Below are 25,723 nucleotides of genomic sequence, written 5' to 3'. Positions count from 1 at the left end.
AAGGGGCGCATAATTGCGATTACTGAACAAAACCAACCAACCAACCATAAATAAAAAACAGCAGTTGAAAAAAAAGGGGGGGGGGGGGGGGACTAAAAGGAGTCGAAAGTTAAGCCCATCGTGTGGGTGCTGCGACTCCCCTGCCAGCGGCGGGGCAGGCACCCAGGTGCCGCTCGCTCCCTTCCCGCCCGCAGGCAGGGCCGGGGCGGCGCGGCGCTGAGGGGAGCTCAGCCCCAAAGCACCGGAGGCCGCTGTGGGGATCCCTGACACCTCCGTGGGTGCCGTCCCGGGGCTCCGGGGCACTAAACCAGGCTTGGGCGGGACGGCGGCGGCGCCAGGCGGCAGAGGGCGCTGTGTGACGGTGTCGCTGCCTCTTCCCGGCGCGGCCTCTCCTCCCTGCGCCACGGCCGCCGCCGCAGGCGGCGGGCGGAGGAAGGCGGCCGAGGCGGGCGCCATGGCGCTGCCGGTGCTGTCGAGCTCGGGGGTGAAATTCCGGCGGGTCCTGGCGCACTTCCCCCAGGAGCTCAGCCTGGCCTTCGCCTATGGCTCTGGCGTCTTTCGGCAGGCGGGGCCCTCGGCCGGGCACAGCGAGGTGAGCGCGGCGGCCCCCCTGCCGCTCGTAGCGCCCCCGGGGGTGGCCGGGGGCTGCTGGGGCCGCTGCGGCTCGGGCACGGGGAGAGGCGGGGGAGCGGAGCCGGCCCGCAGCCATCGGGAGTTGGCGGGCAGGTGGCGGAGCCAGGGGGGGCGTCAGGGTCCCCAGGTAGCCGTGGGCCTCTGGCTGACAGTCCTCGCGTGCAGTTAGGTGGTGTTCAGCTGCCCTTTTATCGAGCAGGGAACCCTGCTTCACAATTCAGCTTTGCATTTTTTTAGCTTTTACATTTTGGTTTTAAGGAAGTGCCCAGGCTTGTTCACGCTGTCCGCAGTACGCAGGTACCTGAGGCAAAGCGTGTTGTTACCCAGAACTTCTGGGTGCCCCCACGTTGGGGGGTCAAGCCACTTGGGAACAGCTTGGGATCTCCTCGTGCCTGCATTTGACTTCTTAAAGCGGTTCAGGGGCTGCATTGTGCATTCCCACTGGGCTGTTAAGCATGCTCCACAATTGTGGCTTTAAGTGTTTCTTACTTCCAGAGCAGTAAGCCTAAGGAATTTGAAGCACTGTTACTCCAAATATTAGTTTATGGTAGGGATGAGTTGTAATTTTGCAGCTCCTCCGTGCAAAGGGGGTGTGTGAACTGTTTTCTTTGGAAGAACAGCGCAGCGCTGGATGTTACAAGTCTTTTAGCGTGTGGATTGCTTTGTTGATAAAAGCAAGTATCGTAGAAGTGCAGTTTCTTGACTTTTATCTGCCTTCATCTCCCAGTTTGTGGCCTTGCGTATTAGCAAAAATTCTCTCCATAAGCAGTTTAAGCTATTAGGCCGAGCTGGGAACTAGGGCTACCGAGACCTTGTCATGCGTTGCCCTGTGTTACGGAAGGCTGAAGGTTGGCGATGTAACTGGGAGGGCAAGGAAAATTTTGGACTGTCACTGGTAGAGTGACCTGAAAAACATACAGCTCCATTGTAACCTTCAAGTTGTATCCAACGTTAAGCCTTGTGTGTTCAATCTTGTTTTTAATTATGTGACCAATTATTAGCTGGTAGCTAGCTTATTATGCAGGTATTGGACTAATGTGATTAACATTGTTTGCTTCTTGATATGAAAACCAGTACTTTTCTCTGTATCCATAGAACAATATGCTGGACTTCGTGTTTGCAGTTGATGATGCTGTGACCTGGCATATGATGAACTTATTAAAGAACAAGAGTCATTATTCCTTCCTAAAAGTTTTTGGGCCAAAACAGATAAGTAATATACAGAGCTATGGAGCAGGGATTTACTACAATACTTTAGTGCCATGTAATGGTAGGGTAAGTATGAGTTTTAATAAGTTAAATGTTCGTGCATCAAATATTGAAATGATTAGCTTAAAGCAGATTTCCGTGAAGGAAGCACATCCGATAGGTTGCAACTGATGCTTAACTGGTGGTATTTTCAATATTTAGTTCTCAAACTGTTTCACAAATATCATACTATTTAAAAAGCAAGCAGAGCAACTGTTCTAGCACTTGACAAACATGGATAATGTTTGAAATTCACAACTAAAGCACTTCAGAACCTGAATTTACATTCCTTATCACTTGCAGTTTCACCAGTGGCCATATAGTAGTATATCACTGTTCTGTGTTTGGGGGGGGACAGACTTCAATTCAGCAGTTGACCACATAGTAATAGCAAACTAGAGCCTTTCTGTCAGTTTGACATAAAACAAAAAACCACAGATGTTTAACATAGCAAGTTGTAATTGACATCTGTGTTGTTTAATGGCAAACATCTTTACGTGTGGTGTTTGGGTATAATTAATAATTCTAGGCAAGTAGTACTTGTCCAGCAAGTCCTACACCACAATTATGTGTAGACTGTATTTGGAAGGAGGAGTGCAGATAGGAGGCAGGGGAAGGAAGTGTGTATCTGTGTTTATTGGTGCTGATTTAGAGTAATTTTTGCCATGTGGTAATAAACTGGACATAACGGAAGCAAGTTCTGTTAAGAAAATTGGAAATGACATGAAGGACAGTTGTGGGAAAAATGCTGTTTGTACAAACTGAAGTTTCTCAGAGCACGAAATAGCAGTAACGCTGGGTATGTGTCAGAACTCTTCATATGAGGCTGGAGAATTAGTTTAAAAAAATTACTATATACTTGCTATTTTGTTTAAAGGTATCTGGATGAGGCAAGAATTTGGAGTTTAAACTTTGTTCTCTTGACGTTAAAATAAAATCCAAAACCCCTTTTAGGGATCAGTTACCTTTGTGATGAAATTTGGTCCTTTCTGGCTCTTTATATGCCTATCTAATGTTGTAATGACTAGTTATATCACAGTCTGGTCCTTTGTTATCCAGAATTTCTGGAGTTGGCTGCCTTGCTTTGGTGATAATCTTTGGAAACTCATGATGTGCAAACTGGTAACTGTTAAGAGCTCATCTTTCTTCTTCCATAACATAAACTAAAAAATCACAAATTGTTTTCTAGCATCAAAGAGTTTCTAAAAAAAAAAAAATAATAAATGCTTCCTGATACGTCTCCCCTCCCCCCAGTAATAGTATCCATAAATGTTTTTATAATTTATTTCAAATTGCTGACAAATTCTTTTTTTTTCTTCATTATGTGTCTTGAAAAATACTGTGGAGTATTCTAACTATTGCATCATTTTGCTGGTGCAAAACTAATTGTAACTTTAAAAAAATCTTTTAAAGAACAGATGCGTTTTAATGTTCAAATTGCTTCAGGTCAATCTCTATCTAGACTAGGTTACTGTGGGATTTGAAGAACATTTTCCTTCCGGGATTGACCCGGGAATGATTTTATTGTAACTTCCTTTCCAGACAGGATTTTAGAGGATCCTGTGTGTCTTCCATTACACTTTCTTTTTTTTTTTTCCAGAAGACTGCATGCAAATGTGACTTTTTTTTTTTACTGCCTGTGTTTTGGTAGATGTCCATGTGTTGATTTTCTTTAAAACTTATTTTACTTAAAAATTCTGGTTTGCTTTTGGAACTCCTTTATCTTTCTTGTTTTAGGCAACACTGCTATCAGTGTTGCTATTTGACTTTCTTTTTTTTTTTTCCTAGTAAGTAGTTGCATTGCTTCTTCTTCTTGTATTGTGTTCTTGCTTTCTTCCAATTATCCTTTCCTTTTTTTTTTTTTTCAACCAAAAAAATACAAAAAAGCCCCAAACCAAGCTTACTGTGGAGCTATGTCACTTAAGTGGCTCTTCTTTGTATGATGCTATTATCTAAGAGCAGTTCTCTAAGTGTTATCAGAGAGATGCTTTTATGGTAAATGTGTATTAGAGAAAAATTTGCAAATACTTGGGAGCAAAAGCTGATTAAGAAACAAGATGTAGACAGTAAAATGTTTTTAATTTTATGCGTGCAATATTTTATTGGAGGTGTATGTTCCTTAGAATTAATGACAATTATAGAAAATAGTAAGTTTCCTGTAATGAAAACAGTACAGCTATATGATTGTTCAAAAACCTTTATTTTGCCTTTTTTTTTATTTTTTTCCAGATGATAAAATATGGTGTAATTAGCACTGATGCCCTGATTGATGATTTACTTCACTGGAGAACCCTCTATGTTGCTGGACGCCTACAAAAGCCGGTAACTATTAGTTATCTGTCTTGAAATACAGGAAATTACAGGGATGCAAAATTATCGGTTGTAGTTTTAGCTTTAACTGTTCGTGATCTATGAGTCGATACTGAAGAAAATGTCTGCCCTGATTTAGGGGTCTAGTCTTACTAGATGGATAATCTCTCAGAAAGGAAGTGCAATATAGACCTTACTAATACTCTGTGTTACAAGGAAAAAAATGAAGTTAGATACATTAACAATGGTTTTCTGCCTGTAGTAAATCTTGAGGAACTGGACTATGCTAACTCAGAGTCCCTTAAAAATTTAAATATTACATTTAACAATAATAAAAAATAACAGGAGTCACCAAAATTTAATGCAGTTCATAGGATCATAGAATATCCTGATTTGGAAGGGACCGCAAGGATCACTGAGTCCAACTCCTGGCTCTGCACAGGACCACCCCAAAATCAGACCCTGTGTCTGAGAGCGTTGTCCAAACACTGCTTGAACTCCAGCAGGCTTGAGGCCATGACTGCTGCCCTGCGGAGCCTGTCCCAGTGCCCGACCACCTCTGGGTGCAGAACCTTTCCCTGTCACCCAGCCTGACCCTCCCCTGTCCCAGCTCCATGCCGTTCCCTCGGGTCCTGTCGCTGTCCGCAGAGAGCAGAGCTCAGCGCCTGCCCCTCCGCTCCCCTCGTGAGGGAGCTGCAGGCCGCCATGAGGCCTCCCCTTGGCCTGCTTTGCTCCGCTCAGCTCATGAGAAGACTCCCTCTAGAGCCTTCACCAACTTTACTGCCCTCCTTTGGACACCGAATAATACTTTCATGCCCTTTCTTTTACTGTGGTGCCCCAAGAGTGATTGCCCAGCTCTCTAATTTGTCAAGGTCGCTCTGCAAGGCATCACTATCCTTGATGTAGTCAGGAGCTCCTCCCAAGTTAGTGTCATCTGGAAACTTAGAGTTGAGTTAAATAATAGAAGTATTTAAAGGTGAAAGCTGCTTTGCTGTGCAGCTACCATCTAGATCATTCTCTTGTTAAATATCTATAGTTAACCGTGACATGTAAAGAACATTGCTGTCTTTGCCAAGGGTGTCTGATTCAGTGTGCTTTCAGCAGATGGCAGCAGTGCCAAGTTAAATTTTCTTGGGGGGGGGGGAGGGATGGGAAATGGGGGGTGACATGACTGTGCAAGTCGTAGAGCAGAAGTTAATTATGCTCTTAATGAATAACTTAGGATGCAACTTTAAATAGGTTGTCAGAGCGCAACTGACTTCTCCTCATCTCCAGTGACTTATTGTGGCATTGTGCAGACTAGAACAGCTGTTATCTTTATATGGAATACAACTAAATACGTTGAACAGCTGTTACATTTGTAAAGAATAAAATTAAACACATTGAGGAAAAATAACTGAAGGAGTTTCACTTCAACTATGAATACTGATTGTTTATTTTCAGCGTAACTACACTTGCTGCTGCTTTGATTTATTTTGGGGTTTCTCATCTTAGTACATATAAAATGGTCTTTATATCTTCTGATTAAATTCAGTAGGAGTACATACTTGCACAATAAGTATAATTTGGTATTTTGCTTGGTTGCTAACAAGAGACAGATATATCTTCATGCATATGTGTTTAATAGATAAAATAAGAAATTGGTGCAAGTTATTTTCATAAAGCTCATAGGAATTTGCACTGAATAAAGGCTGTAGGATTTAAAATAGAATTTGATTGAAAGATTACGTGGTGGGTGTTTAAACCGTCTCTTCCTGTAGGATCTGTAATATCACTAAATAGGATTTTACAATGTTATAGTGTGTTGCAGACATTCCCAAAAAATTATTTAAATCTGTTTTACAGGTTTCAAATGTCTGCTCTTTCTGTTTTTGCATCTGATTTGATTGTTTTGATAAACATGTTGTAAGTGATAGTGGTAGAAAGCTTTTCTTCCTCCCTAAAAATGTACAATAAGCCTCTTCTGGAGAGGAGATAGGGTTGGGTTTGTTTTTGTGTATGCTATAATCTCTTACATGCCATTTGTGCTAGTTCTGGACACACTTGACTGAGGCCAGATTAATTTTGTTTAACAATTTGGGAATTTTCTTCTCAGTCATGTAGACGAGAAAGAGCTCAGTGCCTTTCTGGTGTTCCGTTACAAATCTGTCGCTCTGTGAGTAAAAGCTAGCCAAGCTGTTCTAGCACATGAGGTGAAACATTTTCTCTGTCTTAGAAATCTTGGTGTCATTTTTACTGGAGGTTTTGTTACTGTTGTAGACTGATTGCCTTGACCAAGTGATCTTTGCAGAATGTTTGGCTGAATAGATGGAGTTTGGAGTTGCCATTTAGAAATGCTAACTTTTCTTCCCAAGCTTCTTTGTTTGTGTTAAAAGTTTGTTGGCTTTTCATGCTAAATTAAATTTATGACACTGATATGCTAAATTCCCATTTAACTGCATTGAAAATTTGAATAAACTTAGTAGTAATTTCTTCATAACTGACAGGTTTCCTGAAAAAAATGCTGATGTAACTAAAAAGTAAAACAAACAAGCACAGGTGAAACATAACTGTGTTTTCAGAGGAAGATTTTTAAAAGCACCTGAAGTGTTACTGAATTTTTGTTAAATATAGTGATTAAGCAGTTGTATTTTACTGTTATCCTTCTGAAGCTATTAAGAGAAGTGTTTAATAAATTGAAGTGAGGTGAGGGCAGAGTATGAATAGTATATAGAAGTATTTTGTACTACTTAGAGGGGTGTTGGGAGATTTTAAGTTTTTTGTGTTGCAAAAATTCCCACAAAGGAGTAACAGAGCAGTTGTTTGCAGAATTTCCCCATTGTTCAAATACTTTAAAACATTCTTTGAAAAACAATGGAAAAAATCCTCTTACTGTGATGTTTAGCAGAGCGTAGGTGTGGCTAAATGGCAAATTGGAATAGTACTTTTGAAACCTTTCATTCTGTGATGAGATTTTCTTTTTGTGTTTTGTTTGTGTGTATCTTTCTGTGCAAATGCTCACAGTTTCTTAGGTATGAATTTCCTAGCAGTGAAAATAGAACACTTCTTTCTTAAAGCTGTGGTGTTGATGAAGTGGGGATAATGCTTATCTATCAAATTGAATATATCCCTCACTGAAAATATTTAATAATTTAAAAGTCTTAATTGTAGTGTTAGGTAAGTGAATTTCATGTGTAGTGTAAAACCAGAATAAATTGGGCTCTTTCCTTCTCATGTGGCATGAATAGTTCTGATCTTAATTTCTCTGTATCGTGAAACAGTTTTCCTTAACTTTGGGGTTCTTACAAATTTACCCCCAGGAATCATCATTCATTCTGGCTGATAGCTGCACTCTATTTTCCTGGGTGTTTTCTAGCTGTCTGGTCTGTTTGAAATTTGTTCCTAAATAGTATTGCTGTGGCAGTGCTTTATGCATTTAAATATTGAAGCCTTGCATATTGTTTCCCGTAGGAAAAAAAGAAATCTCATATATGTTAAGGAGTATTTTTAGTGAAGGAGATTACTCTTTTCACTAAAGCCAGCCTGTGGTCTTCCACAAGGAGGACTAGCACCACAGGCTTCCCTTTTCTGCCTGTCTTTATTGCTTTGTTGTAGCAACGATCTATGAAAGTGGATATAAGTGAATTAGTTGGAGATTTTAAATATTAGTTTGTCCTTGTGACCAGCCAATCTCATGACCAGATCCAATTGTTCATTGGATCATATCTGAAAAAGTCAGCATGCATTCAGTAAACTTCCCTGTTTCTCAAGGAAATCAAATTTATTCAAGGCTCCCTAGGAGATGAATTTACAGTAGTTTAATGTGTTTTATCATTGTCCTTCATTTTAATGCTAGGAAATACAAAGCAATTAGGAGGAATTCTTAAGTGTTTGTTTGTACAATGAACTCTTTAAAATGAAAACCAAAGAAGAGAAAACACTTATCTTTCAAAAATCACCCCGCCAATTCCAGACTACTGTATAGACTTAACGTTAGGCAAAACCACGCTTTAGTTCAGAAAGGTTGAGATAAGCAACCTCTATACTGTTGAATTCACCACCATAGCGAAGTGAGATACTGTCCTAGTTTTACACTTTCAAAGACTTTGCCATAGGGAGAAATAAAGTTCTGAACATACTACCAGCCGTCCCAGGCATTGCTTTGTTGATGTCCATTCAGTAAGAAGAATTTTGTGTGGCAGCTATATCAGATTCTTACTTTTTTCTTTTTTCTTATTGAATCTGGCTTCATTTTTTTTTTAAATCTGTTAATATTTACACTTCCAAAGGAAAATATTTACTTGAAATGATACCTTAGCCTTTTCAGGTTATATTTTGTGGGCAGAATTTCAAAGATTACTGCAAATCATTTGCATGTGGGCTTCTGGAGGAGAAAAACCGAGTTGGGTACATTTGTTCATAACTGCCAGTGGATTTGCATTTTCATATATTCTAGAGTAAACAAATATTAATAAGCTGCCCTTTATAAGAAAGACAGTATTGCCCAACCAGAACCCTTAAAAATGACAGAAACTTACAACAGGAAGATATTCTTGGGGGACTCATTTTTGAAAGGGCACAGTCAGTCACCTTATAAACTGGGCTGACTTTATCTGTCTAATGTTCTATAGTAATATTTTTCGATGCTGACTTCTGACTGAAGATCTGCTTCTTATTACAGTATATTTCCATATCCTAGATTACTGGATTCTGTAGTTGGTCTTGAACAGTTTGAATGTAAATAAACATGTTTTTGTGGCACTTGGAATCAAGGAACTTCAGTGATCCATTCACGTGTATGTGAAGTTCCCATTGCATTGACGTTTTCCTCATACAAAGTGCAAAATAAAACCCTACGTCTCCTAGGAGGAGAGCTAATGTCTAAGAAGCTGCTTCAACCCTATGGCAGAGCACCAGCAAGGAGTCCGCTATTGGAAAAAAAGATATAGGGAAGGTGAATAGGAAAACTTTGCTGTTTTTCTGGTATTCTGGTATACCGTTCTCTTTCAGTGTGACAGTGGTCTTTTTTCCTATTGCATAATACCATGTGAAATATTTTTGATTCATTTACTGTTTTGATTAATCCTAAATTCATGAGTATGGAAAAGGTGAATAGCTCTTCAGAGAATAGTTGATGGCTGTTGCTTATAACAGTTCTTAATGTGTTTGTAAAAACAGCCTTTGTAGCAGGCTGTTAGATCTTAGAAAGATCCTCTGTCCCATTGTGTAAACAGAAGATGACACAGTCTGACACAGATGACACAGATGATAGGTCTTTTCTATACAATAATAATATTAGGATCTAATTCAAATTTATTATTTTTCATGTTGGATTGAGTAACGTTTCTAGCTCCGTCTTCAGTAGCACTTTCCTGAAGTCTTGCTTCCAATTACTCTGATTTTTTCAGGTGAAAATACTGACACAGAATGAGAATGGCAAGCTGCAAGCTGCTCTTATTAGCAATCTGAAGAGTGCAGTCACAGCAGCCTTTCTCATGTTACCAGAAAGTTTCTCTGAAGAAGACCTCTATATGCAGATTGCAGGACTCTCCTATTCTGGTTAGTATATGGTGTCTAAAGTCTCTGAGGAGAAAAGCTGTAGTTGGAGCTGTTGTACCACATGTACTGTGTGCAAGTAGTAGTGAGTCTAATATGTAGGAAGTCAGATGTTCTTTTGCTTTGGACCTACACTGTTGCATGCTCCATTAGCTAAATTTTACTGCTGGGTACCTAACAGTTTGGAAAGGCTGTGCGTGTTCATTGAGGAGTAGGTAGAGGTACGTAAGCAAAACTGTTCTTGATTTACAAGCACCTAGGTATGGATGATTGGTTATGGTGAAATGAAGTGATATATAAAAAACAAACCAAAACCCTTGTTCCAAATGAGTCTTCAATACCACAATTAATTGTATGAAAATTATCATTAAAATAAAACTGAAAATTAAGTATTGCTCTTTAAACATTGACATCTTTATTGAAATTATTATGAACAAGTTTGCTTGGAATTGTATTTTACACAGCACTTTCTTTGCTCATATAGAAATGCAAGCTTGGCCTTGCATTCCTTTTTTCAAACAAACAACCTAAAACATATGTTGCATTTATAAACTGCAGGTTAGTTCCACTGAGGAGTGTTACTATTCTTTACATAGTATTTCCCTGGTTGGTTTAGATTGCAATTTGCTCAGATTTTCCATAGCATTTTTTTCTGAAGCATTATCTGTTTGAGTGACAGTGAAGGGTTGCTCACCCCATGCGTTTGCTACCTGCCTCACCTGAAACCTGTCCAGGAATGTCATTAGAATCTTAGTGGGCACCAGTGACCATGATATTTTATGGATATCCTTTGAAACAATGCTATTAACCAGAAAATTGGGAGATCGGTTAGCATGCTATGAGATGTTGAAATTGATTCTGCTGGGTGAATACAGCTAAAGCAATAACGCTCCCAGGCAGATATGCTCAAGAAAAGAGCTGTCAATGACATGTTTATAGATATCTTATTCTGCTGTCATTTTGCTAAATCTTAAACTTTTCAAGCGGGATTCTAGTAGACAACACTGATTTTTGAGTTACTCTAATCAGTCTCCTTGCAGTACATAACTGCTGAAAAAAGTTGTTCGTGCTTTAATTTGGGAAATATTTTTTTTGTGCATTTTGAAAGCGGTGAGACAGTGCCTGGAAGTACTCTGGGAAGTTTTTGTTAGTTTTGCTGGTTGGCATAAATTGAAATTAAGTCATGCTAGCAAGTTGCCACCTCAACATTTATCTCCTAACTGTGGGAAGTGTGAAAATGAATTGATTCATGATTTTATTTGTTGATTTGGACAGCACTGAGCTTCTAACTCCTAGTTTGTAATTTTAGAAGCTACCAGGGTGTAATACATAGCAGAGGTAGGTAAACACTAATACAGGTTGTCTTTTCACTGACATTGGAACTTCTTATTAGAAAGTGTCACAAAGTATATCTTAAAAGGAAGTGTAAAGGTGAGTAGAGTAGCCGGGGTGTTGAAAGGAGTTGCTTTTCCAATCTGCTAACAAAGCAGTTGGCTAAGAGAAAAAGGGACATTGTAATCTGACCATGACTGATACTAGCTGTATTTCAAGTGTTGCCCTTGAAATGCAGAGATAATGCAGATTATTTTCTTTCAGAATTGGAAAAATGAAGGTTATTTGGTTTTGGATACCAAATGTTGGGGCTGGTTACTCTAATACCATTTAGTAACTCATTAAAATTGATGAATGATTGGAAAGGATGTAATTGTGTTTCTGCTGCTTTTGAGGCTAAACTTGGAAGTTGGAATTTTTTGTTATGTAAGTGCAAATGTGGATGCGTGGGTTGATGATGTTATAGCATATCAGAGGCCGCATCACCGTTCTGAAGCTTCTTTTCTGTGCTTGAAGCTATTTGGATAGTATTTTTTGACTGTTAGAAGATGAACCTTATGGATTAGGTAGGCACTGGTAGGATTGAAGAATAAAGAGTTTTAGATGACATCTTTGTACTGTTCGTTTCTGTTGTATTTTCCTTATTTGGGTTTTTAGTTTTGCCCTAATTAATGTTTTTCTTTTCTTGACTAGGTGACTTCAGAATGATCATAGGAGAAGACAGGTCGAAAGTGCAGAACATTGTGAAACCTAATGTTCCCTATTTTCAGAAGCTGTACAGTAACATATTGCAGGACTGCCCTCAAGTGGTGTATAAGCACCATCTGGGAAGGCTAGAGGCAAGTGGTTTTCTTAAAAACATTAAAAAAAAACCGCAAACAAACAAGGGGGGAAATGCTTTATCACATTGACAGAAGGCAAGAATTATGCCACACTAAGGCAGGCAGTTGTAGTCACTATACCTGCTATTATGTTTCTATTGTTGAGTTAATTCTGCAGTCGGGAAACTTGTAAATACCAGTCTCTGCATATGTAGTAACTACTGTTCATTTTCTCTGAGCATAGCCACAGGACTAGAGCACTAGCAAGGGAACAAGAGAAGAGCAGTTGAAAATGTGTGGTCTAATGGTTACCATATGGAGACAGCAGTCTAGGAAGTGATGAATAAACATATGGTTTGTGTTAAAAAGATTAGGCCGTAACTTAGAGGTGCAACTTTCTGCAGTCAAAAAGTGTATTTAAAAACAAAACAAAACAAAGCCCTCTTGTGCTAGTTATGAATATCAGTTGAATAAAACAAACTGAAATTCTGGCGCTATCTTTAAATACCCATACTCAAAAAAATATCTTCCTAATAGTCAGAAAACAGGCGTCCAGAATGACCACTGTCTTGAATTCCATCCTTGTGGCTTAAGGTATAAGTGAAACATGGCAATTAGGGGTGGGATGCCACAGTTGGGGGGGCTGTTAGCAATTTTTCTCATGTAGTATGCACATCTCTGTGCTACTATTCAACTGTGGTATACATTTCAACATTAATTTACAAATAGCATGACTTGTCTCATGGACATGAGTTCTCTGTCCTCAGGGTCACCTTGGTAAGTATCTCACTAGTGCCTCCTTTTAGGATGTGTCTGTTAGAAACTGAAGGAAGCTGTTAGAGATACAAGCAAGTTTGAGTACAGGAAGCATTTTTACTGCAGCTCTTTGGAGTACTGCAAAGGCAAATCCATATTATGCTGCAGCTGTCTCCATGTTTTCTTAACAATGTACTTTTGAACGTTTTAACAGAAATATTTAAATGAATTTTGAAAAGAACCAATGCCGCTTCCTCCAAGAAAATGGCTAGTTAGAATACTATTCCCTGTTACATTACCTTGGAACAAAATCTGGTATCATACTAGAAATATATTGTTAGGTAATAAATCTGTTTGGAATTCCATACTAGTCATTGAGGCTGTGGATTAAATGCCATCCTTTTACTGTTGTATTGAGATTAATACTTTATTCTTCATGTTTTGTTGTGGTTATTTGCCATTATTCCCCATGCTGAAATGGATAACTTCTATCTGGAATGCTGCTTAACAGAGAATAGAAACCACCCTCTCCAAGGACACATCTTCAGAATTACAGAGAAAAATCTTTTTTAAAAGATTCTTTAGAAACAATTGAAGTCAGACACTAGTTCTTATAGTTCTGTTTCAGGCATGGATTCCTCCCACATAATGTTAAAAGCCTGCGCATTGTTGACTCCCTCTGTAGTCAGTGGGTGATTCATCTGGATATCATTTTCTTCCCATTGACTAGAGGGAGTACAGGACAACTAAACTCCTGACCGATGCCTCCAAGAAATGTGTAAAAAGATGTGTGGGAGTACTCAGACTCTTAATGTTTTCCCCCCATTTTGGAGAGCCCTTTTCTGTTAAACATTTTTCAATATTTGTGCTTACATTTTGTATCAATGTGTACAGGCCTGCATGTTGGTATCATTGTATTCAAAAAAGGGTCATTGAATTTCTGATTTAGATTGGAAAATGTGAAATGAATGTTTCCTTCAAATTATTCAAACCAGATGTGGTTTGTGTTTAAAGAAGAGAAAATGTTTTTCAAAGTAAACTCTGTGTGTGTGTTTGGTTTGATTATATTCAGCAGAAGAAACAGAGCTAAGTGGTCTTTTGGGAACATTTTCTCTCATTTTCATGTTCTTGTGTTCCAGAGGAAATTGGATAGAGCAGAAATGGTACAGTTTCAATGAGAAGTTCCTTGCAGGGGCAGTAAGATTCTGTTTATACTTTAGGCTTCCCTTGGATAGAAGTTAACATCTTTCCATTGAGTTATTCTTCAGGTTTAGAACTGGGACACTGCGTTTGCCAGTACATGGAGAGTTTTCATTAGGATTGTCAATAACTTTTACATGTGAAATTCATAGAGTTCTCTGAGGTATTTATTACAGGCCAAAGATAGCCAGAAGACTTTCATGACTTCTTTGAATAGAAGTTGCTTTGGTAATGCTGAATTTTTGTTTTTACTGTCTTATTTTTTAATAACATTCAGATTGATAAAAGCCCAGAAGGTCAATTCACACAACTTATGGCTTTGCCAAAGAATCTGCAACAAAAGATAACTTCTCTGGTAGACCCTCCTGGGAAAAACAGAGACGTGGAAGAAATCTTACTGCAAGTTGCCCATGACCCTGATTGTGGATTAGTGGTGCATCAAGGTAGGCCTTAGATCTCTGTCTTTAATCCCCTTTAAGACATGATAGATATAAAGATTTATTGTATATGTTCTTCTAGTTCAGAAGGATGTTTTAGTGAGAAGGAATAAGACAACAAGAGGTTAATCTTGTAATAAGTTTTTAAAAGCGTATTCTACTGTTTGATTGCAAGTAAGGTCCCTGAAATAATGGAAAATATCTTTCTATGTCAGTAGAAATGGTAAGAGTTTTATTTGGGGTCTTGAAAGAAATAATCTCTGACCTCCTTAGATAATCTAACTATGTGGGATGCTTCAGGATTTCATTGGCTGGCATAGCTTCATTTAGATATTAAGCTGTATGTTCTCCCAGTCATACAATGTGGTGCTGTATTTTCTAGCTTGCTGGCATTACCCTTTCCAATTATCATAGTTCGTCCAGATATGTGGTGCTCTGGCAGAGAACTGAAGCTTTGAGGAAAAAGATTGAGGTACTTCTCATCATCACAGGTAGCTTCTTTGAGACAAGGTTGTTGTACAAGCAAGTTAAAGCTTATGCTGCAGACATCACTGTTGTGTCATTCTGCAGATAAATGAAAATGTTTAGTACTTGAACGGTCCTTCGTACTTTGATACATCTTAGATCCAAGCAGCGATTTTGCAAGCTCTTTGAGCATAGCAAAAGATGCGTAGATGCCTGAGAGCCACAAGAGAGGAGCCAACTGCAGAGGGAGCTCTTGCACTGATTTCTCTTTTGGGGTGGGGGGGGGGAGAGGGGGAGGTGAAAGACTCTCAGCTCTCTTCTCCATTGACAGTCTAGGATGCATTGCACCTGGCCATCTAGGATGTCCAGCTTCTTCTATGTCAGTCTCTCAGCTTTTGTGCAACTGTGGACGTACTGCAACAGTAGTGTGATAATAGCTGAATCTGGGAGCAGGTTGTGAGTTTTACAACTGTCGTCCACCCTGAGCTACTTACTCTGCTAGTTGTACTTATGTAGGATATTACAGGCATGGCTGATACTATGGTTTGTGGACAGGAATGCAGCACTTCAATGTCAAAACATTAGATAGATCTAGTCTTCTCAAGCCAAGCAGTTTATACTCTCAGAAGGACAAATCAAAACCTCTCTTTCAGTTTTGTTGCCAAAGGAATTTTCTCATTCAAGAATTTGGATAAAGAGCAGAGAAAACCATTTGGTAATCCTACAAGACTAAGCTGAGTACTCAAGTTGAATTACATTTTCCCTAGATGTTTTACTAGCTCAGCATGACTTGTTCCCCCATCCCAAAAATAAATAAATAAAATTTATGTATGTGGAATATTGTATTCCTCTTACTTGTTCATGGGTATCCCTAGGTTTTGCTCTTTACAGAACTGCATTTGAAAGAAGGTTTTAGAAATAATATTGTACTCTATGTTCTGGTTAATGCAGAAAAGTAACTTTCAGTTTGGAAGACTGGGACTGCTAACTTCATTTTTAAGTGTTTAGTAATATACAGTACTTTTGTTCTGCACCTATCAGTAGGCTTTTATGCATTAGTGCAAATATAAATTCTTAAAGCTTTTGTTTATTTTTTTGCAAGTATCATTTTATACACTATTCCTTTTACACCTAAAGACCTCTGGACAATGGAAACTGAATGTGCTGCAGTGTGAAGTGTCAAATGAGTGTTGTCTACAAAAGTCGAATCGTTTAAAAAGCTAGTCAGATGCTGTGCAATATAAACATATCTACTTGACAAGAGAAGTGCAAAATCCCAATTTCATACTGACGTAAACAATGAGTGTAATTTGTTCTGATCTAGACAGTGCTTAGATGGAACATAATTCTGGAACATAATTATGAATCCTTTGTGACTGATCATTTTAGAGAAATAGTGTGAATGGTAGATGAATGAATTGCATCATACACAGAACTTCTAAGATGGATAACATCTGTATGCTTTTCTATCTGCAGGCATTTCAGGAATTGTGAGATCTTCCAGTATAGTGCAAAGTGCTAAAACCATACTAACAGCTGGTAAGTATGTGGGTGACTTCTATCCATGTGGGCTTTCTGCTTTTACAAAGTAAAATTTTTAGGGCCCCAAGATTGCCTTGCTAGAGAGTTTAAAGCATAAACTTTTTGGGTGTCTAATGACAATATTGGAAGTTTATGGAAATAAGAAATAGATATTTCTGCTTTTTATAACTATTGAGAAATTTTAAAATGTCAAAAGGAATTGGAGTCTACATGACTTCAACGACAATAAAAAATAATAATAAAAAAAGCACAAACCAAAACAACAAAAACCTTTGACTTCATTTTCCTTTTGTATTTAGCTGATGTGCACTGCTTCTGCTCTTCTTGTATTTAAAAAAAAAAAAAAGATGATTTCATAATTCCCTCTGGCTTTCTACATGTGGTTGGATCCCTAAATGATCAATACATTGTACTGATGTTATGTAGACTATCAGGTTAGCTCATTATAAAGTAAAGGAGGGGATGAGTTTACAGTGAGAAAACTTTGACAGAATCCGAAGTTTCTGTCCGAGCTCAGAAGACATGCGTGTTCAGATACCTTCTGTATTCCAAACTAAACATATATACTTGGTGAGTATTGGATATTACTGTAATTCTCATAGTTCAGAATGAATTACTTTAGAAGGAGAGTTGAGTGTTAAAAGTCAGCGTGAGAGAAGATGTAGAAGGCAAAAAAGGACTTGCTATGGGAAAATGAGGGATGTTTTTCAGCTACGAAAATCCTCCTAACTGAACAAAAGTTACTGCCAATTACATAGCTGAAGCTTCATCCTGTCTTTCTGAGTTCTGGAATAAATCTAGTTTTAAGATGCTCTGTTTTTTACATTTAAGAAGCTGAATGAACTGCACCTCAATTTAAAAGAAAAGACTTAGGACCTGAGTCTTCATTACCTTAAAAACAGACAAACTCATGATCTCCTTTTAATTCCTGCAAAATGAAAAAATCTTGTTGCTTGCATGAAGTTGCTCATATCCTAGTCTGAACTCATTCATACCTATCCTATATTTTCCACAAAGCAATTATATACAAGCAATGTCATTACTAGTTTTAAAAGCAGCTTTTATACATTCCTACTAAGTGATCTTTTTCCAGATTTCTACAGCTGCTGTTCACTTCCAAAGTTGGTTGCGCTCTGTCTCCTTGTAAGAAAACACAGGTTGCAGTGTTCAGGACCATTAGTGGTTTGCTGAGTAAAGTAAGCAGGAACAGTTGTACTTCTTACATGCATCTGTTAATAGTCCAGTTATATTACAGAAAAGAAGTATAACAAAATTATTGCCCAGCTTTGTTTAGTAGTTGGAGGAGCAGAAGGACGTAACTCCATTTGAAAAAGCAAACTTTTGTTGTATGAGCTAGACATACCGCATGTACGACTTCCTAATGCAAGTTTTCCAACCAAATAAGTGAAGCATTATTTTTAGGATTTGTTGTCAAAATTACCTGCTAATGGTTAAGACTTGTGTTGCAACATGCCACTTTTAAAAATATCAGCTTGTAACCGGTCTGTTTCTGAATCCATGGAGAATAGATTTTGTAGAGGAAAATAATTGGAGGGGAGGGGCATGAAAGACGGTGTCACCATGTGTGAATTCAGTGCTTGTGAAAGCCAGCAGCCTGGCTGAGCCATGGAGCAGAGCTGTTCATATGTAACTGCAAGAATGTGAATAAAAGTGGTTAAGATTTGTCAAATTGTTTATGCTCTTCATCTGTGTAAATCTTGATAGACAGAAAATCGCCTCTGGGAACTGTTAGCTCCTTTTGTGTGTCATTGAGTAAATCACTTGCAGCCTTTATTGTTGCTAGGACTTCTGGGAGGTCCTAATGTATGTTTTTAACAGGATTTGTCATTTTTTTTACCATATTTTCTGTTTTGTGCACCTGAAACGCTTCCTCTTCGCTTTTGTCTCAACTGCTTTTTGCTTTATGTAGTGGCGTGTTTTTTTTGCTTCAGAATGAAATTTAGTTGTCTTCTAACCAGCTAGTTACATAGAATAAATGTAAATAAAAAACATGTGTTTTCTGCCAATGCTTTTATTGCTGAAAATGCATCTTTGCAGTTTGATTCAGGTCAAGCAAAGCTTGATCCTTTGCTTTGAACACAAGACAAATTTGAAAGAGGTTTGGTGGAGCTTTATTTTATTACTCTTAGCATGATTTTGTTTGTTTTAACTGTATTTATGCAGTTCTGCCAGAACCTGGCTGAAACTGTGAGGAACTGAATTCAGGATTGATCTCTTCAGGTTACTCAAAGACTATATGCTGAGGGAGACGAGTTAGAACTGGTCCTTTTTCAAATCTGGCATTTCCTAGCTCCTGAACGTTGTTTAATGAATGTAGAGGTAGCCTTCCTGAGCGCTGCTGTGCAGACCACCCTGGCTGGAGAAGGGGTGTCCTGCTCCCACGGTTAGCATCAACCAGAAGCGTCTGTAATGGGTGCAGCTGCACCCAAAACGGGTATTGCTCCCTTTGCTAATCTGGACGCTGCTACTTTCCCGGGCAGCCTGCAGGGCGGCCTTACCAGAACCTCATCAGTTTCATATACTGAAGATGGACAGAAGCACAGTAGTAGTAGTAATGTAAATAAAACTCTAAATTTTAGTGCATGTTAATGAAGAAATAAAATGTAACTGACCAAGTTGGTGATTTCATTTTTTCATACTGTAAGGTTTTTATCATCTTCAGAGATTTTTTCCCAGGAATTCAGGTTTCCATTTGTTTGGGCTTAGTTAGCCTAGAGGTAGAAGCCTTTTGCTTTGGGGTGTTTTTGTTCGTTTGTTTGGTTGTTTTTTTTAATATTTCTCTCCAGACTTTCATGATTGAGTCTGTCTGGAGTCTTGCTGTATCTTCAAATGAAGATCTCTCAGTCGCGGTTTCTTAATTTAAAACACTTGTCGCTAGGGGGCAGGCGTTAATGCTGTTCACGTTGCTTCGCCCTTTGTTGGGGCTTTTATCAGCTACCACTCATGTAGCTACACACTATACGCAGACAAAACAGTGTGGCCTCTATGTAGAAAGTATTTCTTTGACTCATGGAAGAAGTGTGTATCATAGGAAGGTGTTCAGCTATTAAATTTAATCTCTAGGGATGCTGCATTTCTTTCTTCATTCTTTAACCAAATCTTGTCTAATGTTGTGTTCCCCTGAGAACTATTTTTACACTGCCTAGTAGAGACTTCATGAGAAGTAATGTGGTTCTTCACTTTTTTATTCATCTGTTCTGTTCTTTTGTAATGCTTATGTTAAGAATACTAGCTAAGATGCAAGAGAATTACGAAAGGATCGTGAAATCCGTGCTTCCATTAAATAAGCTCTGCCTATTTTTTTTCTTTCTGTTCCTGGTAACTATATAAGCACTTTTGTCCTATGTATGCATGTGAAAGAACTAATTTTCAATCTGTGGCCATCATTTTTTTTGGAAATGTTTAGAGGGACACAAAATTATCTCCTTAACTGATTCTTTTATCTTAAAAACAGCAGAAAAATGTGAAATGCCTACTTTCTGGTCTGTAACATAGTAGTCCAATGTAAAGCATGTGCCTAAATTAAATGTTAAATTGGGAATAGTTGTTGCTGAGATGGCATGCTGTGTATTAATGTTGTTGCAAAGAGCACAGGCAAAATAAAGAATTTCAACCCATTTAGGAGAACTTTTTTCATCTTTCTCTGCCAATTTGGTTTTAAAGTTGCGCTCAAGCTCTGTGTTTTTGTTTGTTGTTAAATGCCCTATTTAGTTTTTGAAAGTGTGCCTGTATATTTCTTTTCTGAGTCTGTGGTAAGCATGCCTCTCTGTTTCCTATTAGAGATGGCACAATCGTTTGATTTATTTTCCCACATACCCAGAGTCTGCACAGTCTTTGGGAACCAACTCTGAAGTTCTTCTGTTTTGCTCTGAAGGAGATGTTGATACTTTAGCTTAAATTTCTTATATCTTACTAGAGGAACACTGTAACCCTTGAAAGTGTCTAAAAAACCAAAATATTAGGAATGTGTCATCCGTTGAAGCAATTGTTCGTCTTTTAAATTAACACAAATGCTTTTAGCTGCTCTGAATAACATTTGTTTCCTTACAGTTGGGATGTTAGTATACTGTGTCTTCATGGAAGTATTTTCTTTAAATTGTAAGGAGCAGTCTTATATAAAATACTCCATAGATTTGTAGTAATTTCTATCTTCTTCAGCTGCCTGAGCAAAACAAATACTGCAGTAAACTGTAATTCACTGTAAATGTGTAAAACATTTGCACGTCTGTGCATTATATACTAACAATATATAAATATTTGCATCCACTGTATAGCATGACAGCCCTTCAGCAGTAGAGGAAATAAAGAATACTGCATCCAGATATATTTAGGGGGAAACTTTGGGGGACCTGTAAGATAGTGTTATATTATAGCCAAATTACTAACACTTCCAATGAAAGGAACATGGGACTTTTAAGCAAAAACAGATACAACTGATGTTTACACTGAAGTTTTGTGGTCTTGATTCCATGTGCGTTGGGTCTTTGTTCTCTATCATATAGTGGAAAAATCTAAAGGGGAGTTGGAACCACCAAGCCGTAGATTCATAGCTAAAGTAGAAAGACATTTTCATGTGGTCCAACTGCTTCGGATTCTGAGACTGAGCCATAATTACAACCATTAACTTTTACTACAGATGTGACTCATCACCCTGAGGGCTGCTTTAAGAAACCAGCTGTATGTATAAACCTGTATTTTGCTTTGTAGCATGATGTGCTGGGGCAGAAATGTAAGCATCTTATTACATAAGATGCTAGGTTCAAGGCTGTAGTGGGTGGAGTTCGACAGAGTTCTCCCTGCAGGGGGAAAATACGGAGAAAAATCTCTTAATGTTGAGCTGCTGCAAGAGGCAGAGTAGGTTGGCAAGCTGATAGAACAAGCTGACTCGCAGGCTGCAGTGCCAGCGCAGTTAATTACAGTCCTGCAGGGCTGTAGCAGCTGTGTTACTGTTGCTTTGCCACATGCTATATATATTGTGCTTCCACAAGTACACTGACTTCATTGGAATGGCAGAACATCGATTCTGGCACTGCAACTGCAGTATTCGAGGGGCTATATCCTAGAAGTACAGTACCTAGGAGATTGGGCAGTAACTGTCAAAGCTATGCAGTTACATAGTTTTAACTTTTGAGATGGGAACCATTTACTTCATTTATGTGCTATGCCTAAGCTCAGTCTGGCCTTGTTGTGCGGCTGGAATTTGTATACTGCATGTAATTTGAATGCAGATGTGAGAGGTGCTTTGGAACTTACACGATTATTTACTTGTTATTTGAGATGCTGCAAAAGGATAACATCGTGACTTCATTAGTGTGCTTGCTTTTAGTAAAAAAAAAAAAAAAAAAAACTATTAAATATAGGAGAGTTTAACCTTACATATGGGATGCACATGATTCTGTAAGTTGAAAATATATCTATGAAGGATGCCTTGCAAAAGCTAAAGTTGAGTTTATTTAAATTGCAACTAGATACACAAGTACAAATGATTAAATACAACATATATGTTATGATTTGTTATGAAAGGTTTTTTAAACAGTTGTTCATAAGTATAGCATGTGCTTTTCCACATTACTGCATGCTTATTTGATTTTTGTGACTCTAGACTACTAATAATGAAAGCATCTTTCACTTAAGATTGTTTGTCTTTGTTTGGTTTACTTTCTAAGGTCTCTTTAAATTCAAACACTGTCATATCAATTATTCCCTCAAAAGTGCAATGCGATAGCTAAACCTGAGTCTAATTTGTTCCAGAAGATCTTTCCTTGTGTTCTCGTGTGTCACTGTGGGATTTTTGCTACACTACTTCTGTGGGCTTTAGTCAATCTTTTCAGGTAACCAGTGTGCTGCTTAATAAACGTAAGAAAAACTAGTAAGTAGAGTGTACTGGGAATGGGCTTTCCATCTGTGCATATAAGCATCAAGGCCAAAGTGCAGCATTAAAAACTTCCATTTTCAGTTTTGAATTTTTAAGGGTGTGATTACACTTGGTTGTAATCTGGAAAGTCATTGTATGGTGGTGGGGGTTTTTGTAGGGTATTTTTAAATTTAAAAAAAGGATGGCAAAATCTGGAAGGAGGAAAGATAAGTAACTCCACTGGCTAGGATCTCAGAACCCTGCTGAAATGCCAAGATGAACAATATCTTAAGTTTCCAAATACCAGATGACTAAACCCAGCAAAATGTTGTCTTTTTTTTTTTTTTGTTTACAGTAGGTCTGTAGGAGAAGGCTCATATCTGATAGAAATTCGGGAGCTGTCTAACTAAGGGTGTGCTTTACAAATTGTGTGGGAGTCATCCTCAATCCCTTCTGTCTAAAACTTGTAAAAGCTTGGAGGCAATGGCTGCTGCAAAATCCTTCTGTATCTTTGTGAAAATGGAGAAATGCCTGCCTGCATTGTAGGCCTGGTGTAATGGCAGGGTATTTACCACAGTGCTCTACTTGTGGGCTGCTGCGGGATGATGCCAGAATATCACAGCTACTCCAGCTTAACATGAGGTTTATTATAAGCCAGCACTAGGCAGGTAACTCTGAAGCAAAATTATTCCAGATAACATCCCCGTGAGAAGGTATTCATACTGGTGTCTATAGTGTACTTCTGACACTGGCAGTGTTGCCAAATCATGGCCATCTGTCATCATCTCAGTGTTATTTTTGCTTCTTTCATTTTACCAGACTTCAGTTCACCTGGGTACGGTACATGCCTTATTAACCTGGTTTTCCATACCCATCATCATTTCAGTGTTACTTCTTTTTACCTAAGGGCACAGATGTCATCTCATTGTGCAAGTTGAGGAGTTTTGATCTCTTGCAGACGCACTTGTTCCCTCAGTTATGAAATGGTAGCTGCCATTAGTTAGGGTGAGGCAATAACAAAATACTCAAGGAGGTTATAATGTACTTTACAACCTGTTGAAACCAGAATAGATTTCTACCCTAAGAGTCAGCGGCACGTTTCCTATGAAAAAATGATAACTCTTTTTCACTTCTAATTTGCAAGCTTTTCAATAGCAACGCTGTGGGTCTGTTTCTCCTTAGGGGTTGAAACTGCCTTGGGGAAACTTCTGGTGGTGTGCAGTGTTAGGTTACGTTAAATCAAAATCAGTGTGATGCTTCAAAATTCCTACGGTGCAGTTACACTTCACAACTTTACAACAAGGCAACCAAGTGCCTCTTAAGCTTGGAGCACAGCATCAGGCAAGGCTAACTAAAATTTGCTTAGAAGAAGTTGGGATTTGGAAGCATAAAACTTGTTGTCTACAAGTTGTGTATAGTTTGCTTGTTTTGCTTGAGCAAACTCTTCCTTTTCCTTTCTTTTTCCTGGCTATATTCTGGTCTACCTCTCCTTCTCTTCTTCCCCATTGTCCCTCCAGTAAAACTTTGGCTGCGCAGGTAATCCGCACGATCTGGTGGGCTTCAGCCTCTGGAGCGGACTTGCTTCAGTGACTAAATTCCTCATACAGATGTGGTCTGCTCATTAACCTGAATGCATAACAGCCTGGAGTCCTCTAAAGAGTTCTGGTCGCGTGTCCTGCCGCATAATACAGGCTACCAGCTTGCTGGGGTCCATTGCCAGGCCAGAATATGTTCCTATGCAGCTGGGCGTGCCAGTAGTAGATTAGGAAGGGCTTGAAAAGGACTGTGTTGGTTTGGTGAGCATCTGCAGCAGACACAGATGGTGTAAAAGGCTTTGTATGTGTAGCATTTTAAGAACAGTGATATATGTTACAAGTTTCCATCTGTACTAGTTAGGAGTTGCATCATGCATTCCTACAGATGCTATACATTTGCTGTTCTCTGTAGGTGTTTGTGTGCAGTGTTGTCTTCAGAATTATCCTATTCTCTTTTGCTCGCTTTGATGCTATTTAAAGTGGTTTTGTGTCATTATTTACTGTGTTATGACCGTGACAAGGTTATTGCATGTCTACATGACATATTAGGTTATTGTCATTCTTCCAGGAAAACACTTTACTTCATGTAGAAGCAATCTATTATTTGAGTTGGTCTTCCAAAATTTTGACAATTTCTGGTAATTGTGTTTTGTTGTGTTTTTTTTTTTTCTTCTAGGGGCAAAAAAATCTGTAACTTACAGTGCAAAGAAATTGTATAAAATGACAAAGGGATGGTTAAAGAAGACATCTTGAGTCTTGACACACTGTGTGTGGGTAAATAAATGGTACTTTTTCTCCAAATATTTTTCTGGTGTTGCTTTGCCTACTTAAGAAGGTGAAAGTGCATTTAAGAAGTCAGTTCTAATAATTCCGTGTCCATTTTTACTACTGCCAAAGAAATTTTTGTTACTGGGGAAGGTTTGATGGAAGTAGGGCAAAGGAATTATTATGTAAATACTGAAATTTTCTGTACGTGTAAATCAGATTTTCAAAGAATTTTCAGAAACCTTGAATTTAAAGGATCTATTGTACGTATGAATTAAAGACCAAAGTCACTTATTTTCTATGTAATGATAGCTTTATTTTTGAAAATAACCCCAAGGCTCTTTCAAAATATCCTCTTCCCCAGTTTTAGTTTTCTCAGAGACTTACAGAACTGGAGAGTCCATAGAATTTTAATTAGATATTAAACTGTTCTCTTGAAATATGTTATTTATTTCTCCACTGGCAAATTCATCTTTAGAATTCTTCTGAAGATGCTAAGTGGGTGCATCTGCAGGTTAGACTTCATGACAAGTAAATTTTTCTCAAATCTGAGACATTCTGAATCAAAAAAAAAAAATTGACAATGATTTTCAGTCTGGGAAAGTGTGTTTGAAATGAGAAGCTTGTCAGGTATCAGTTCATTTTGTAAAATTTTTATGTTCCTTTCGTGAGACTCAAATGATAACGGCCTAAATCATAGCTAAGTGTTGTCCAAGGTGTCACAGTTGTAAGGAAAGTCATACTGTCATTGATGTTCAGCATTTACTTGTATAGATTTATGAAATGGATTGTTAGGCAGAAGGTTTTATCCAAGTGCTTTAAGAACTGGAATTTTAGAAACAAGAATGTTTGATTCATTGATATTTTTTTCCTGAAAATAATGTCTATAAAGATAAAACTTGTTCACCCTTGCTTAATTAAATAAGCTATGCTGAAGAAGTTGGACTATCCCATAATGTGTTACATGATGCCATTAAAGAATGGAAATTTATGACAGTATTCATGTGTGATGAAATAAATTGGAGCATCTGTTGAAAGTAGAATGCTTTTGGCACTGGCTCAGGTGGATTTGCTAATTTTAGATGTTTTGCTTAATGGAATTTGAGAGAACATTTCATTTCACTTGTGAAAGTATCAACAATTTAAAAAACAAAAACAAAACAAAAAAAGGGGTTAAAAATGGAAATATATCCTTCCTGACTAGCGTGTGCTTTTTCTTGTGTATCCTGTGGTCCGTAGGGCCATTTCTCAAGCTACACTTTGATTTAA

General features: G+C 38.3%; 1 protein-coding gene across 1 annotated transcript; it reads left to right on the top strand.

The window, feature by feature from the left end:
* Nucleotides 1–160: 160 nt before the first annotated feature.
* On the top strand, nt 161–25,497 carry TAMM41 (TAM41 mitochondrial translocator assembly and maintenance homolog). Its single transcript, XM_048046147.2, has 8 exons — nt 161–592; nt 1,729–1,908; nt 4,111–4,203; nt 9,579–9,729; nt 11,752–11,897; nt 14,113–14,278; nt 16,214–16,276; nt 24,366–25,497. Exons 1-8 carry the CDS (start codon nt 455–457, stop codon nt 24,440–24,442), a joined length of 1,014 nt encoding a protein of 337 aa, XP_047902104.2. The 5' UTR covers nt 161–454; the 3' UTR covers nt 24,443–25,497.
* Nucleotides 25,498–25,723: the final 226 nt, after the last annotated feature.

Source organism: Anser cygnoides, chromosome 10 (genome assembly GCF_040182565.1).
Source record: "Anser cygnoides isolate HZ-2024a breed goose chromosome 10, Taihu_goose_T2T_genome, whole genome shotgun sequence".
Taxonomy (NCBI): Eukaryota; Metazoa; Chordata; class Aves; order Anseriformes; family Anatidae; genus Anser; species Anser cygnoides.
This window is presented reverse-complemented; position numbering and strand designations above follow the sequence as displayed.

Bases quoted from the DNA above. Each gene is read 5' to 3' on its own strand.
- TAMM41 (XM_048046147.2), top strand. From the start codon at position 455: ATGGCGCTGCCGGTGCTGTCGAGCTCGGGGGTGAAATTCCGGCGGGTC. The intron at 11,898-14,112 runs GCAAGTGGTTTT...AATAACATTCAG, and splicing joins ACCATCTGGGAAGGCTAGAG to ATTGATAAAAGCCCAGAAGG. The intron at 14,279-16,213 runs GTAGGCCTTAGA...TTCTATCTGCAG, and splicing joins TGGATTAGTGGTGCATCAAG to GCATTTCAGGAATTGTGAGA.